The sequence below is a fragment of the Ambystoma mexicanum genome, chromosome 13 (assembly GCF_040938575.1).
Source record: "Ambystoma mexicanum isolate Mex_15411 chromosome 13, UKY_AmexF1_1, whole genome shotgun sequence".
NCBI lineage: Eukaryota > Metazoa > Chordata > Amphibia > Caudata > Ambystomatidae > Ambystoma > Ambystoma mexicanum.
In genome coordinates, this window is record NC_090938.1 from 367931249 (window position 1) to 367947732 (window position 16484).

General features: G+C 44.2%; 1 protein-coding gene across 1 annotated transcript in view; it reads left to right on the forward strand.

Annotated features, from left to right (window-relative positions):
* OR6J1 (olfactory receptor family 6 subfamily J member 1) overlaps positions 1–16133 on the forward strand; it is a 41786-nt gene extending 25653 nt beyond the window's left edge. The window contains exon 2 of the mRNA XM_069632776.1: positions 15148–16133. Coding sequence (XP_069488877.1) covers positions 15148–16133 — 986 coding nt within the window. The remainder of the gene's footprint in view (positions 1–15147) is intronic.
* The last annotated feature ends 351 nt before the right edge of the window (positions 16134–16484 follow it).

The window sequence follows — 16484 nt, forward strand, 5'->3', positions numbered from 1 at the left end:
GTCTCTGCACGTGTGCATTGACCCTGGACCCTGGTTCTCGTGCTTCCTGCACCTTTCGAGCTTTCCCCAACAACCCTGGTATCTTTGGGTTCGTTGCTGGGCCTTCTCTGCAGGTACCACGCATTCCTGCGGCTCCGTACGGTCTCCTGCATTTGCTCTTTCTCGTGGGCTCTGCACTCTCTACGGCAGCGCCACAGCTCTCTCTATAACCGTGTGGTTCGCTCCCTTGGTTTCCATTTTTCCAGCTCTCTGGCCTGTCTGCCGATTGCAGACCAAAAAGGGATGTCCCTTGAGCAGCTCTAGAATCCCAGTCTACAGCCACTTCTTGTGTGGCGCAGCTTTCTTGCTCAATGCTCCTCGAGGGAGGGCTTAACATATGTGTTAGTCCTTCTTCGCTTTTTATGATAAGTGGACAGAAACAACTAGAATGTAAGTTCCAGTTCTCACCATGGCTCTTCATTGTCTTGCACCGTTTCCTTGTCTCAGTAATTGTCATAGGCATTCTATTTGGGTAGTCTCTACTCTTCTTCATCTCAGTAGTTGTTAAGGGAGTCATGCCTAGGAAGTGCCTATTCCTCCTTGTCTCAATAGTTGTTAAGGGAGTCATGCCTACGTAGTCCCTACCCTTCCTCATCTCAGTGAATCTTATTTTACTGGTCCTGCTCAAGTACATGGGTTGGTTGGGCATGGTATTATAGTGTACCCCAGGTGTACGCGGGAAAGGGATACTGGGGAGGGGATCCTACCGCGTCATCCCTGGATGTCTTTCCCTGCTCCCAGAGGGGAAGTCTCTCCCCATGAAATCCTCCCAGTGTGAACCACCCGCAGGGGGTACTATCATGTGACAACCTCCTGGGAAGGGTCTCCCCCCTCAGGGAGAAGTGTTGACACCTATGGATTCATCACAGAAACAGACAACCGCTGCACTGCTATTATTATTCATGTTTGAAAATGTGTGGTTATATTAAACAATTATATTGGATCATTAGGAGCTTCTATATTCCATGGGATTATGTTGCTTTTTTCTATCCCTTTGGAAATTCTTGGCTTATATTTATTAATTAGATGCATGTTTAATTGTTTGGGGGATAAATTGTCAAGTCTCTAAAAATTCAAGAGACACTAATGTTGATGAATACAACTGAAGAAATGTTTCAGAATTATCTGGAGTTGATGCTTCAGAGGTTTAAAGGTAGGAGGCTAGCATTGTATAGCCTCAAAGGGGGATCTATCTACGTAAAAGAGGTACAGCTCCACCTCACTGATGATGCCCAACAAGGCTGAAACACGTGTATGGAGTTGCTGTTGGTACTCTTGTTCAGAGGAAAATGGCCTAGCATTTCGGTGCTGGACTGCCCCTGGGCAGGACAAAGACTGATATGCAGGGAAATGTCGCCTCTGTGAAAGGGACAGTGAGCTAAAGACTTGGAAGAGTCTCTCCCAGCGGCCAGCCACCCAAGAACAGGTCAATGGGCTGTGTTTGTGCTGGGAGAGGGATTCCCAGAACCCCCCTTGTTTTGCATATTAAGTAACTTTGGGTCTCATCCTAAGTTACCAGGGGAATCCAGATGGGGACCCCTTGCTCACTGTTCTTAGAGAGGCACAGCTCCACCTCTAATAACATAATTCAGCATTTCTGCAAACATATCTCACTCAAAAATCTCATACAAGCATCTCTCGCACAACAACCCGCACGCACGTCACAACACCGCAACAACACATAAGCAACACCAACAGCACACGAGGACTGGCATCTACCCAATACTCGCACCAAAGCTCAGCACCCGGTGTATACCAAGTTGAAGCTGCCAACAGAACACCACTCCTCTCACTATCCTACTCCCGCTTCACCTACTAACCCATCCCACCTTCTCATTTACAGATCCGCCAGAGCGCCTGGGGACCAACTCCGTTGATGACGGTGCGCGATACAAATACCTTTAACATTTAACCTCACTGATGATGCCCAACAAGGCTGAAACACGTGTATGGGGTTATTGTTGGTACTGTCGTTCAGAGGAGAATTGCCTAACATTTCAGTGCTGGACTGCCCCTGGGCAGGACAAAGACTGATATGCAGGGAAATTTCTCCTCTGTGAAAGGGACAGTGAGCTAAAAACTTGGTAGAGTCTCTCCCAGGGGCCATCCACCCAAGAACAGGTCAATGGGCTGTGTTTGTGATGGTAGAGGGTTTCACAGAACCCCCCTTCTTTCGCATATTAAGTAACTTTGGGTCTCACCCTAAGTTACCAGGGGAATCCAGACGTGGACCCCTTGCTCACTGTTCTTAGAGAGGCACAGTTCCACCTCACTGATGATGGCCAACAAGGTCGAAACACGTGTATGGGGTTGCTGTTGGTACTCTTCCATCTGGGCTGTGCAGGTCAGTGGGTGACCCACTGAGCGCCCCTCCAGGCCTGGACCTCGTGCCCCTGTAGCGCCCAAGCCCCCCCGCTCCCAAGTGCAGGCCGCATCCCCTCCAGCTTCCCCTTGTGCCCACCTAAGGTCCTCCCACTGGCCCTGATAGGCTGCAGAGATCCCCGTGTGTTTACCCCACCTCGACCTGCACGCCACTTCCATCCGGGCCGTGCAGGTGAGTGGGTGACCCCCTGAGCCCCTCCAGGCCTTGACCTCATGCCCCTGTAGCGCCCAAGCCCACGCCCGCTCCCCAGCGCATGGCGCGTCCCTTCCAGCTTCCCCTTGTGCCCGCCTCCGCTCCCTCCCACTGGCCCTGATAGGCTGCAGAGATCCCTGTGTCTTTACCCCACCTCGACCTGCACGCCACTTCCATCCGGGCCATGCAGGTGAGTGGGTGACCCTCTGAGTCCCTCCAGGCCTTGACCTCATATTGCTGTAGCGCCCAAGCCCCCGCCCGCTCCCCAGCACAGGCCGCGTCCCCTCCAGCTTCCCCTTGTGCCTGCCTTCGCTGCCTCCCACTGGCCTGATAGGCTGCAGAGATCCCTGTGTGTTTACCCCACCTCGACCTGCATGCCACTTCCATCCGGGCCATGCAGGTGAGTGGGTGACCCCCTGAGCCCCTCCAGGCCTTGACCTCGTGCTCCTGTAGCGCCCAAGCCCCCGCCCGCTCCCCATGCCACTCCCTTTCCAGGCAGTGCAGGTGAGTGGGGGACCCCCTGAGCCCGTGCTCTGCTACACCTGGCCCTCCAATATCTTGGGCCTTGCCTTTTGCTGCCCCCAGGCCCCGCATGCTGCCTTGCAGCCCCGGCTCTCCCCGTTGTTCCTCCCCAGCCTTAAGCCCGCCTCCCAGCCCTCCCCCTCCCGTGATTGGTTGCCTCCCTGGCCTTACCTGTTCTCCCCTGGGCAGCCCACTGACTGGCAGCCCCATGCGGATAAGGACCCAAGAACAAGGGCGGCTCCCACATTGGCGGTTCCAAGATGTGTCTGCAGGTGTCAGCAGGGGAAGCCAATGAAGCCACCAGACACCGACAAAACTGTAAGTGCTGGCATGGGTGGGGGGGTAGAGCAATTACTCTACTCCAGAAAGCTCCTGCCACTCTAACTTACCTTTCAATGGCCCAGACTGCTACAGACCTACACCATGCATTATTAGAGAGATATGTGACCACCAGCCTAAACCTATTCATGGCTGGACAGCAAACACTACCTGCAGTATAGTTTTAACTAGTACCAAAACCAGAGAGAACCACAAAGATTAGCCTGCACCAATTCTAGACAGAAATGTGATTGTTAGCATATGTGATTCTTAGCATGCACCACACTTAGAATTCTGAACCTAGCTTGCGTCGCATCTAGATAGAAATGTGATTGTTAGCATATGCCACACTTAGATGGAATTCTCTAGTTTAGTATGCGTCGCATCTAGACAGAGATGTGATTGTTAGCATATGCCACACTTAGATGGAATTTCTCAAGTTTAGTCTGCGCCAAATCTAGACAGAAATGTGACTGTTAGCATATGCCACACTTAGATGGAATTCTCAAGCTTAGCCCCCGCTGCATCTAGATAGAAATATGATTGTTAGCATATGCTACACTTAGATGGAATTTCAGAAATGTGATTCTTAGCATGCACCACACTTAGTATTCTGAACCTAGCTTGCGTCGCATCTAGATAGAAATGTGACTGTTAGCATGTGCCACACTAGTATGGAAATCAGAACTTTAGATTGCGTCGCGTCTAGATAGAAATGTGATTCTTAGCATGCACCACACTTACAATTCTGAACCTAGCCTGCGTCGCATCTAGTTAGAAATGTGACTGTTAACATGTACCACACTTATAATTCTGAACTTTAGCTTGCGTTGCATCTAGATAGTAATGTGACTGTTAGCATGTGCCACACTAGTACGGAATTCTGAACATTAGCTGGCGTCGCATCTAGATAGAAATGTGATTATTAGCATGCACCACACTTAGAATTATGAACCTAGCCTGCGTCGCATCTAGATAGAAATGTGATTATTAGCATGCACCACACTTAGAATTATGAACCTAGCTTGCGTCGAATATAGATAGAAATGTGACTGTTAGCATGCACCGCACCTAGATTGAATCCCACAATTGCAAGGACAGGAATGCCAACTAACCAACCAACTGACAATTCCATCCCTCTGCATACACCTCTCAAACTATAACCAAACACAACCACAAGCCTAAAACGCAGCAATCCGCACAAACCTCACAACAATGCGACAACAACCACGCATAGACTTGCACAACAGCACACGACGACTACGGACCATAAAACACCCCAAGCCCAGCCAACGGACCCACCGGGCTGAGGCTGCCAACAGCCCATCACTGCTCTCTTGCACTTTTCCAGCTTATTCCCACTAACCCACCCCCTCTCCTCCCCTTTTTCATAGCCGCCAGGGGACCACTTCGGTGGTGATAGTGTGCGGTACAAATGTCCTTTAACATTAACATTAACATTAAAATGCCAATATATGCAATGATTTCTTAATAAATATTGATGTGAAATGTAATTGTAAGTAAATTTAAATGTAAGTGCAAAGAGGATGTTATTTCAAGAAAGACTAGGCCTCTATATTCAGTATTGGGCCTAACGTTACTAAGGAAAGGAATCAATTTTAAAAGGTGTGTCTGTAGGCAGAATGGAGAAAAGAAACTTGACAACTAACATTGTATTTAATTACACGTTTGTGTACTGCTGATTAAGCAAAATTATTTAGAAATATGCTTATCCCACCAAAAAGTATATTCAGTAACAACAATAACGTTACTTGAAATAAATGTTGATAAAGGAAGAAAAGGATTAATTGTTTTAGCGGTATACATCAGCGTTGGTTATCTCCTGAAAAAGGCATAATACCCTTGGGATGTCCGAGTCTGCCTGACATCAAATTGGCAGCCATTATGTTAATTGGGGGGACTAAAATCCTCTATAGGCAGGTCATCAAATCTTCCAATAGTTCTATTAAAGGCAAAGTACTGAAAAGCTATAAAAACCTGTTGATAGAAGGCTGGAATAACGCTGTCCTTGAAATTATTGGGATTGTACATTTGTCTTGTCTGTTTTCACCCTGCCATGCTGCTACGAAAGATTTAGCAAACCAACATCACCCAAGATCAAGTCTAGCGTTTGCTTTCCATGACAGAAGGGAGCAAAATATATAGGACACCTTATTGGCAAATTATTAACTAAAGATGGACAGAATGATGAAATGTGCACCATAACGAAGGTATGTACTGTGTCATAAATTAAACCTGTTCTAAGAGTAAAGGCTGGGACGGCATCAGTAGCCTGCTTCACCCTCTGAAGCTCAGTTGTCTGGGCACATAGGCAGTTGTAATAGTCCCTCTTCATATCGTACCCAAGCCACCGCAGCATACCTTTACAGTAGAAGTATTGCATTTCTTGCCACTTACAGGAAGCTGGCTCTGTACCAAACGTTGTCCCGCCCTGTGGGATGGTTAGGAGGAGCTTGGCTGCTCCCAATATCTTACTTTTATTGATTTATTTCGACACAATGGTCATTAAAGCAGTTCACAGAAAAGTTAAAAACACATTAGTTACATCATCACAATTGCTTAGCTCATAATTACTCCACTAAAATTACAGTCAGTGCTTTACCTTAAAACCAAATAGAGACAGTTCAACATTATACAGACAATAGCAGCTCGTACAGAAAGATGTCTTTACCCCATAGCACTGTTCAGCAACTTAGCCTTCCTCATATAAGTTTTTCTTTCCCAGCTCAGATAACTTGTAATGGCAAGCACAGCCCCCCTATCCGAGGCATCCAGCAAATTGCCATAGCACCTGCTGGGGACCTACATCCACGGCTTAAGAACAGAGGCTTCAGGGAGCTCTTCCTCAGACGCTTAGTGGCTGGACAGAATAACAAATGGTGTTGTACCGTCTCTTCAGACTCACCACAAAGGATAGATGATGCAGGAACAGCAATATTCCATCTATGCCGAAATACAGAAGTCAGCAAGATTCCAATACGGAACTTTAAATATAATGCTCTTTCCCACCTGGGTGAGACATAGTCCAGGTATTCTTGGCAGCCCGCCCGCGTCTTTTTTGAAAGATGTCCGACAAGCTGCTCAGAAGCCCTGGATCTTCCCCGGATGTCCTCCCACGCCATTGCCCCTGCTGGGCTCTTGATTACTTCCTTTGCAACTGATGTAATGATTGAGGGATTTGACCAGCAATACTCCAAACTCAGCAAACCCAGATATCCTTTCACATGGGCAGCCCACTTTAAAGAGCTGCCCCCCTGCTGGGACAAAACATCTGTAACTGCCTCTTTGTATTTACGAAGGTGAGGATTAGACCAGAGGCGAGCCCAGTAAAGAAGCGGGCGTAATTTACAGATCATCTCAAACCCCTCCAATCCAGTTTCCAAAAGCACTGGGATGTTCGGGGCCGCAGTGGGCAAACCAAGGATATTCTTCGGAATTGTTGCCTCAGTCACTGTAAGGGACCTGGTCTCCACGTGCCCCCCGAGTTCCGCCCCAAACAATGCTGCCTGATATGCTTGTGCTCTGTAGGCCTCCAGTGAGACCCGCATCGCACTGCGCCATTCCCATGTTCGTTGTTTAATCTAGTGAGGGCCCTGCTATATCTAGCCAAGGTCAGGTTGGTCTTCTTAACCTGCATTTTCCAACTGCATGATGCCATAACTCTCAGACCTAGATAATCATAGGACTGAACCTGCTCAATTGCACCCCCCTCTACAAAGAGAGATAAGGGCTTGTGCTTCTTATTGGAATTGGCATTGAAGATCATAGCCCTGGTTTTTGTGATATTCAAGGCAAGCCCATTCTTCTTTGCGAAAGACACCAAAATCTCCAGTTGTTTGTGCACACCAGCCGGCGTGAGAGAGAGGAGCACAGCATCATCGGCAAACAACAATGCAGGAAACTTGTCACCTTCTAGCAAAGGGGCGTCAGTCTGGGCGGCCAAAAACCTCTTCAAAACTTCATTAATGAAAATGCTCCTGATATCGCATTAGTGTTTTGGCATTGGCAGGTATTTTAGCAGGAAATTGGCATGGTGGGGCACTTAAGCAGTGGGAAAGCACAACAAGGCACGTTAGGAGAAGACTAAGCTAAGATGGCGCCTCAGTATATAAGCATGACATTTGAGGACAGCATACTGTAAGGTTGAAGCCTCAGGGCACCTAATCTGACACAAATGTGCCTGAGAAGGATGCTGTCCCTTCAGGGCACTTTACTACAAATGAACAATGTCGTACACCTTAGTTGGAGATTCTTGCCATAGTGCACATGATTAGAAGATGCCACTACAGAACATCAGCACTGGAGGATGGCATCACAGGACACCTTAGGAGGAGCCATCGGCTGAACAGTATCTTTACAATAAATGTAGCATTTTAGTGCACTTTTGCAATGACTGTCACCAAAGGGACCTTTACTCAGAGGATGGTAATCCAGGATACCTGAGTAGGGGTTTGCATACAGGGATCAATAGGAAGATATCTGGTAATGTAGGGCACTTCATTAGGAGGCTGTCAATACAGCGCACCAGAGTAGACGCTGGCAGTGTTCAGCACCTTAGTAGATGCAGGCATCCTCTGTCATATTGATGACCATCACTGAGGGAGTAGAAACCGTACACCCCAGGGCATATTAGCACAAAGATGATAACTCTGGACACCTTTGCTGGAGGATGCACTTAAGTGTATCTACGCAGGAGTCCGCTCTGAAGGACAATGTAGCAAGGACTTGGCACTCTGGGGTAATTTAGCATGAGTTTGGGTACCTTAATAAGAGTCATGAAACACAGAAGGCCTTAACCTTAGGGAAATCACTGAAGAGCACAATAGCAGGAGGCAGGAATCACGGAAAATCTTGTCAAAAGAGGTGCACAGCAGGATATCGCAAAAGGAGGCAGGCCCTTGAAAGACTAATTAGCTGGGGGCGAACACTGTAATGAGTGAGACACTCCATAGTACCTTTCCAGAAAGCAGACATGGCAGGGCACATAGTCTAGCACCAGTGGGCACCTTAGCATGGGGCTGTCACACCAGTGCCCCTTAGCTAGGGTTTTACGCACAATTGCTGAACCCTGGCACCACAATGCACCTTAACACCAAGGTCATACTGCAGGACACGAAAAATTGAGACTTAAACCACAGGACTCCATAGCTGGAGGTTGGCACCAGAGGGTCTTACCAGGATGCGTACACTTCAGCGAATCATATCAGGAGGCAGTCGCAGAAGGGCACCTCAGCAGGGACTGACATTGCAGGGTCCATTAGCACCAGGTTGGAGGCTGGCATTGCAGGGCACAGAGTATCAGCAAGAGTCAAAGTAATTCTGGATCTTCTTTACCATTAGCTCTTCTTAATCTCAACTGAGCTGACCAGAATGGATATAGCAGCTATAGTAAAATATAATGGATCCCCATCTCCAGGTAGCGACTTTCATCTTTTGAATTTCACTCTTCTGGATCTAGTTCTGGGGCACAGAACATTCTTACCTCTAATCTAGCATTTTATTGACAGCTCTTAAAATACAGTGAAAGCTTAGGTGGAGTCCAGGTTCCAAAGCATTCCTCCAGGTTCCTTACGTGGGCTTTGTGCAGGGGTGGGGGGGGGGCTGATGGGGTCACAAGATGCAGGAAAGAAATGGGGCTTCCAAATGTGGACCACTCCCAAGGAAGGTGCAGGTTTCTGCAACCAAAGTACCAGGAAGCCTGACTTTCAGATGGGATTCTTGCCAATGGTGGCCTCCCGATGGAGGCGTGGGTCTCTGTGGTGCCAGCATAGATCTCCAGGTGGTCCAGGTTCATTTTAGCTTCAGGGGTCCTTGGAGAAGTGCAGATCTCTGCAGTCACCACAGACTCTGGCAACACACCATTCCTGCTGGTCTTCACATACCCCAAGGAGGACGCATAGGGTCGAGCATTTATCGTGGTTTGGACATGTGAAAGCATGGCTGTTAAAATTAGGTTTACCGCACATGTGGAATCACCCTGAGACCATGGAAAAAAGACATGTGGGGGTGGGGAGAGAGAAGTTCAAAAGATGTTTGATAGAACCAGATATCAAAAATGCTGGGAAATACGTAATGGCAAAATATTATTTGGACAGGAAGAGTTTTTTAGGGAGAGAGGATTATTTAGATGTAGGGTTGTTCGTGGCCGCCAAATCATTGTATTTATCTTTACATCTTTCTTTGCCTGGTGGTTGCCACTCTGAGATACAAATTGGGTAGGGAGGCGGGTGCTAGCCCTGTCAGGAACTGATCATTTATCATGGGAGTCGTTAGTAAAGCTTTTCCTTTTTTGTCCTTTTTATGTTAACATTTTTAAGTGTCTGATGTATCCAATTGTTATGCAATGGAACGTTATATTTATCAAGGTAGAGCTGCAAGTGATATATTCCCCTCCATCAGCCAAACTTGCACTTATATGCTATTTTATTTCTTTTTCCTTTAAGTTGTTGTTTTTTAGTTCGTTGAACAAATTTTTACAACCATTAAATTATTGTTGTACCATTTACAAATAATCTGAATGCAAATTGAATGTGTATGGTCAGCTGTCCGCCCTTTGGCTTCTTCATATCATAATGTCAACTCCACATTGATTTACATTTGCACCAATTATATTAACAATCTAAATTATTTTAACAACAATTTCAATACAAGTTAAACGAATAACACTTTGCATCGATTTCCATTCAAATTAAACATATGCATCAGTTTCCTTTCAAATTAAACATATCAAACATATAAAACTAATTGATGCCTATGTAAATTAGGCGCAGCACAATAGGTATTAAAAACCTCCCTCAGAACTTGTTTAAGCCCTAGCTAAATCATGTCAGTATATACATGTACTAGTGGTAGGTCTATTTCCTTCCTTACATAAGAGTATATCTGGAGTAGATCATATTAGCATCCCATTTTGCATCGAGGGTTTAACAACATAATTCTAAGTTCGATGTCTAGTTTCATAAAAACCTTAATACTTCCATATGTTCAACATCATACAACTTCATTGGTCTACTGATATATAGACCAACTCGTTTACCAATGTGTAACATCTAGTGGTCTATTGCTATTTTATTCGGTGAGCCCAAGATGTATACAGTGCGCAGATAAGGAGTAATGTAAAAAACGTGCACTCTGATTGGGTAGTATAGCTTTGCGATTAAATGTTTTAGCGATTGTACAGACCATTGTGGAAGAGATTAAAAGTTTTTTTCAATTCAGATATGCCATGTTTATCAATTAGATCTCTGCCAAGTTTTGGACTGAATCTCTTTGTGTATGACTGATAGTGGGCGAGCCAAAGATAGCATCAGGGTCATGTTTGTGCCCCACATGTTTCGGGTCCATAGCCATTCCCTCCCACTCGCTTTGCAGCTGGTGTTAGCTTCACCTAAAATGACTTGTCTCTCAGTTTCAAAATAGTCACAATACATGGTTAGATGTTTTAAAATTTCCTTTTGCTCTTCATTATTACAAAATGGGCACATTCCATTTGATTCAGCCATGTTTGCCTTAGCCCAATATTGTATCTTTTCATTTGTTTGAAACTGATTAAGTTTCAAACGTAGATATTGATCTCTCGCCCTGCTATCGGGTAAGCATATAAGATATTTTTGGCGAGGGATGCGCTTAGTCAGAAAGTTTGCATTTTTTTTGTATTGTGCATATTTAGAAATTAACTCTAGAGTGTTAAGCCAATCATTTTCAAAGAGCTTTTTTAACGTAACGTCATAGGCATAGGTCGACAATGTCTAGATTAATATATTTTAACGTCATTATCATTTCATTATTATATTTCTTTATATAATTTGGGGTACTTTCTTCTATCATAGTTGCAAGATTTTCATATAAAGAATTGCTGGAAGGTTCCAACATTTTCAAATAGTTGTTTAACTGTCTCCATTTGTGTCGTGCTGCTAGGGAAACAATCCCTAACTCTTGCCACAAAATTACATTAGGAAGCGCCTTAGAGCGCCTAAGTGTGGATTTCCATAGCATGGCCTGTGCAAGATTAAGTGTAATGTCAAGATTGGCAAGGCACATGTCTAGGCCATAGAGTATAACAGCCTCCACTTTCAGAGAACAGTATTCAAACAGTGGAGACATTGAAAACTGGCAATACCTAGCGTATATGATCTTCATTTGTGAGCAGAACGGTTTGGTTTTATCTATTATGGCATTTTTCAACATGGTGATAGAGGAGGTGTTACCTAGATTATATCCTAAGTATTTGATAGAAAGGGCGCATTCAATTTGTGTCCCTGCTAGGCTTCATTTGTAAAATCTTATTCATCTTATTCTCCTTCTGTAGTTATGTTATTAAAGGTGATGATGTTTGATTTCTTAGGGTTTGCCTGCAAATTGTGTTTGTGTACATATTGATTAAAGAGTGCCAACTTGTTTTGTAATCCAAACGAGGTCAGGTCGAAAAATAAGATGTCGTCAGCAAATGCTAGCCATTGGATTTTTCATTTGCCTAGCTTTGCCAGAAAGCACACTCCCTGGGACCATACTGCGTCAATATCACTTAAGTATAAATTAAATGGAGTCGCTGCAAGGTTACAGCATTGTTTGACTCCAATGTTAGTGGAAATGAGGTCGGTAGTCGCTCCCTGTTGGTTGATTCGTATTTTGATAGTAGTGTCAGCATGCAACATTGAAAGTATCCAGAAAATTTGAGGAGAGAACTCATTACCTTAATTTTTTTCCACAGCATGTTTCGAATGACAGTGAAATACAGAAGTGAGGTCCAAGGATGACATATAAATGGGGGCGTTGTTACATTTCCTGGTCGTCTCTAACAAATGTGCTAGGATTGTTGCATTTACGGGCGTACCCATCTGCTGGCGAAATCCTATCTGAAATCGAGATAGTATTTTATTTTGCTTAATATAGAGTTCAAGTTCCTTTAAGATTATAATTGAAAATACCTTTTTCAAAACATCTAGGAGTGCGATTGCACAGTAGTTTTCTGTTTGTTCGTGATTTAATTTTTTCCAAATAGGTACTATGATGGATGTATGCCATGATTCAGGTATCTTATTTAAAATAAAGATGTTATCAAATTTTATTTTCAATATTGGAGGCCAAAAGTTAGGATTATGTTTTATTATGCATGAAGGGATGTCATCAGGGCCCGACACCTGAGAATATTTTAGGTGAGATATTGCCCATTCAATGTCCAAAATTGACCATGGACAAGATGTACATTTTGTCTGGGGGCATCTAGCAGCAATTACTTGCGTGAATTCATTGGGAAGTTTATATTTATCCAAAAAAAGGATGTCCGTCATGCAGCAGATATTGATGCTGCAAAGGTATCCACTTGTTTGCTTGAAATAGATCTCATCATGGTCCAAATTGTTTGCCTATTGTTGGTACATAGGTAGGCAACTATTTTTTGGTTGTTACTAATCATTTCTGTTTTTTTTTATCCTATGACATTTGTTTGTATAAATATTGCAAATTAATCTTTTTCTATTCACGTTTTCTTGATGGGGCAAACAAAGTTTCTTTAATTCGCAAAGCGATTTATTTTTCCTAAGTTTTAGAGCTCTTATCTCAGCGTTATCTTTTGTTAGTTTAAGATGTCTATTCTGAAGGTGTTCTTTTCCAAGTTTAGTCAACATAGCTGTAATTAACCTGTTGTAATGATCTTCGTATAGGCTCATGTCTCGAGAATTCAGACATTTTGTATTCAAAGTATGAACCTCTCTACTAATCATATTAATACATTTTTGACATAGATGAGAAGTCCATCTAATGGATAATAGAGGTCGGTCTATTTCTACCCACCCCAAAGAAGCATTAATCTGACACATGGAACCTTTTATGTTTATAGTTGTGATAATTATGTGGTCACCTAGCAAGGGGTTTATAGTGTGCCCTAAATTGGACGTGTGTGCGAGCTGGGCAGATACTGCAATATAATCTATGCGCAAGGTTTTTATACCCCGCTGCCAGGTATAGCGTAAGGATTCCGGGTGAAATTCCAGGAAGTGTATGTCCCATCCTTCTAGAAAATCACACCATCTGTCCCCATTCTGTTTTACCAGCAGATGGTAGGAAGACAACCTCTTAGTTCTCAGAGTTTGAATAAGGCAGGCAGCATGCGTTGAAGTCTCCTCCCAATATAATATAGTGATCGAGGTGTCTGGAGTAAATCTCCTCTAGTATGATGTCAAGCTGTTCCAACATATGAACTATAGAGTCGTTCAACAGGTTCCAATAGATGGTTATCATTATATAGGGGGGCATTACCGTGAAAAAATGTAAATTCAACAGCAAGAATCGCCTTTGTGGCGACAAGTGACCGAGATGTTATATTCATATTGTTGTTGAGCAAAATGGCTAGAACTCCAATGTGGCGCCCGCTACTGCTTCTTTTCGCTTCCGTATAAGACGTGAAACCGTCAATTGCAAATTTATTTATTTTCATGGTCTCCTGAAAAATTACAACTGAGGTTTGATCTAAGAGAGCAGAAGTGTGAATCCATGTGTTAAAATTGATAAATCCACAGGGATTCCAAGATATTATAGAGAGGACTTGGTTACTATGTGGGTGGCTGTGGTTTGATTTAATTTAGCGTATTTGCTAAAGGAATCAACCAGGACCAATCCTTAATCCCGGAGGTCAAAGTAACTAATTGTGTAAGCGCAGTTGCCTCTGTTGCTTTCAGAGGAACAATTAGCTCTTTAGGTTCCTCCAGCACCGTATGTCGGGGTTTCTGGAACTGCAGGAAGCTCTTTGCCGCTTTATGCGATTGAAACTGAAATAGTTCCAGTCCCAGTTGTTCAAAATCCATACAGTGTTCCCAGAACATGTTTGTCATAATTGGTGAGTGTAGTTGACACAACATCCTATTATTGTTAGTGTTGTTCAATTCGATCCAATCTATGTCCTCAGATCTTAATAGTCCCAGCGTAGGAATAGAATTGAAAATGTGTAGTATGTAAGAACAGTTGAGTCTCCTTCTACCATTTATATCAGGATCACATAACCATCCTATACCATTTTGGGTTTCTTTACAATGCTCATTAGCATAATTTTTTGATGCCATTGGATCGTGCATTCGTGACTTGCAGAAGTGCATTGGCAGGAAGGAGAGAGAGAATATGAAAGTAACCAAGAGGTTGTGCATTAATTGTTTGGTGGGAAATTATCCCTTGTAAAGATGCTGTACATTCTATTTTTCATTATGTATTGAAAGATGATTATTGGCTTTAAGATGTTTTTAGATGTGACTAATACAGATTTTTGGAATTGTTAAGTTATTGCACTTATGCAGCACTCACGAAATGCCTTCTCCACCACACCAGTCTTTTTTCATTTGAACCCAGACACACCACCATGCAGAATATGTTGTGGCCTGCAGCTTATGCACTGTGAGCACTTATGATTTCAAGAGCGCATATGCTATGTTGTGAAAGAATGCCTAGACCTTGGTTTACCCGAGACTGTGTAACTCATGGATTTTCAGGCTATGTTCTCCTTCCCATTGTCTCTCATCTCTTACTCCGACTCCCTTTCTTTGCAACTTTATACGAGTAATGTTTAAGGTCTGATGGTCTGTAAATCCCAAATAAAATAAATAATGAAGTAAATGTTATGCGACCACTCTGTCTTTTGTGACTCTTTCAATGTATCTTCACACATTGTTCCTCTCTTCCTACAGATCCGATTACTAACACCACGACAGAGCTGGGAAATGGGACCAGCGTGACTGAATTTATCCTGCTCGGCTTTCCCATGACCCCAAACCATCAGATCTTGCTTTTCATTGGGCTCCTGATCATCTATGTCACCATCCTGGCAGGCAACATGGTGATCATCTCCATCGCCTGTGTAGACCGGCGGCTCCACACTCCTATGTACTTCTTTCTGGGCAACCTGGCTCTGTTGGACATATGCTTCACCACAGCCATTGTCCCCAAAATCCTGTTTAACTTGGTGACAGGGCAGAAGACGATCTCTTTTACTGGATGCCTGACCCAGTCCTATTTCTACTTTCTTCTAGGTACGACTGAGTTCCTAATCCTGGCTGTCATGTCATTTGATCGGTATGTAGCCATTTGTTATCCGTTGCGCTACAACACCATCATGAACAGCCACCTCTGTAGCCTTCTAGTACTCGGTTCCTGGGCAGGGGGCTTCCTGGATACCATTGTGCAGACGGTTCTGACATTCCAGCTCTCCTTCTGTGGGCCGAATGTGATCAATCACTATTTCTGTGATGTGGAGCCTCTGATAAAGCTGGCTTGCTCAGACACACGCCTCATTGTCTTCTTGGACTTCGTTCTGGCTTCCTTGTTAGTTCTGGGCTCACTGCTGTTGTCCATGGTCTCCTACATCTGCATTGTAGCTGCCATTGTTAGGATGCCCTCGGCCAAGGGCCGCTGGAAGGCTTTCTCCACTTGCGCCTCCCACATGACTGTGGTCTTCATCGTCTATGGCAGCTGCATCTTTATGTGTGCCCGGCCCACACAGAGCACCTCTCTGGATTCCAGTAAGATAGTTGCAGTGGCTAACAGCATTCTCACTCCCCTGCTGAACCCTTTCATCTACAGTCTCAGGAATAAGGTCATGAAGGATGCACTGGTCCAAGCCATCAGCCGGGGATTGCCCTCTTGGAAGAGAAAAACACCAGGATTTGTTCAATGAAAAGCAAAAAAAGTTTAAAACATGGAACATTGAGAATGACTCTTCCATACAGAATTAAACCAGTGAAGTAGGACAACGGTAGCCATTGGCACACTGAGTACCTGACTTGCTTATGCCATTGGCTAGTTCAGGCAGAAGTCACTCCTACTCCCACTAGTTTTAATGCTCATGGATAGAGTGTGCAATGTCCTGCTCCTTCCTGTTGAGCAGGGAGTTTGCCATCCTTCATCTAGGGAGGCATGAGAGGAAAAGACAGATCATTTGGGACAAATACTGTTAGTGGAAAGGGATTTTAGAGAGTTGGGAATGGCAATAGGATGGATCACTAGATTAAATAAAGCAATGTAAGAT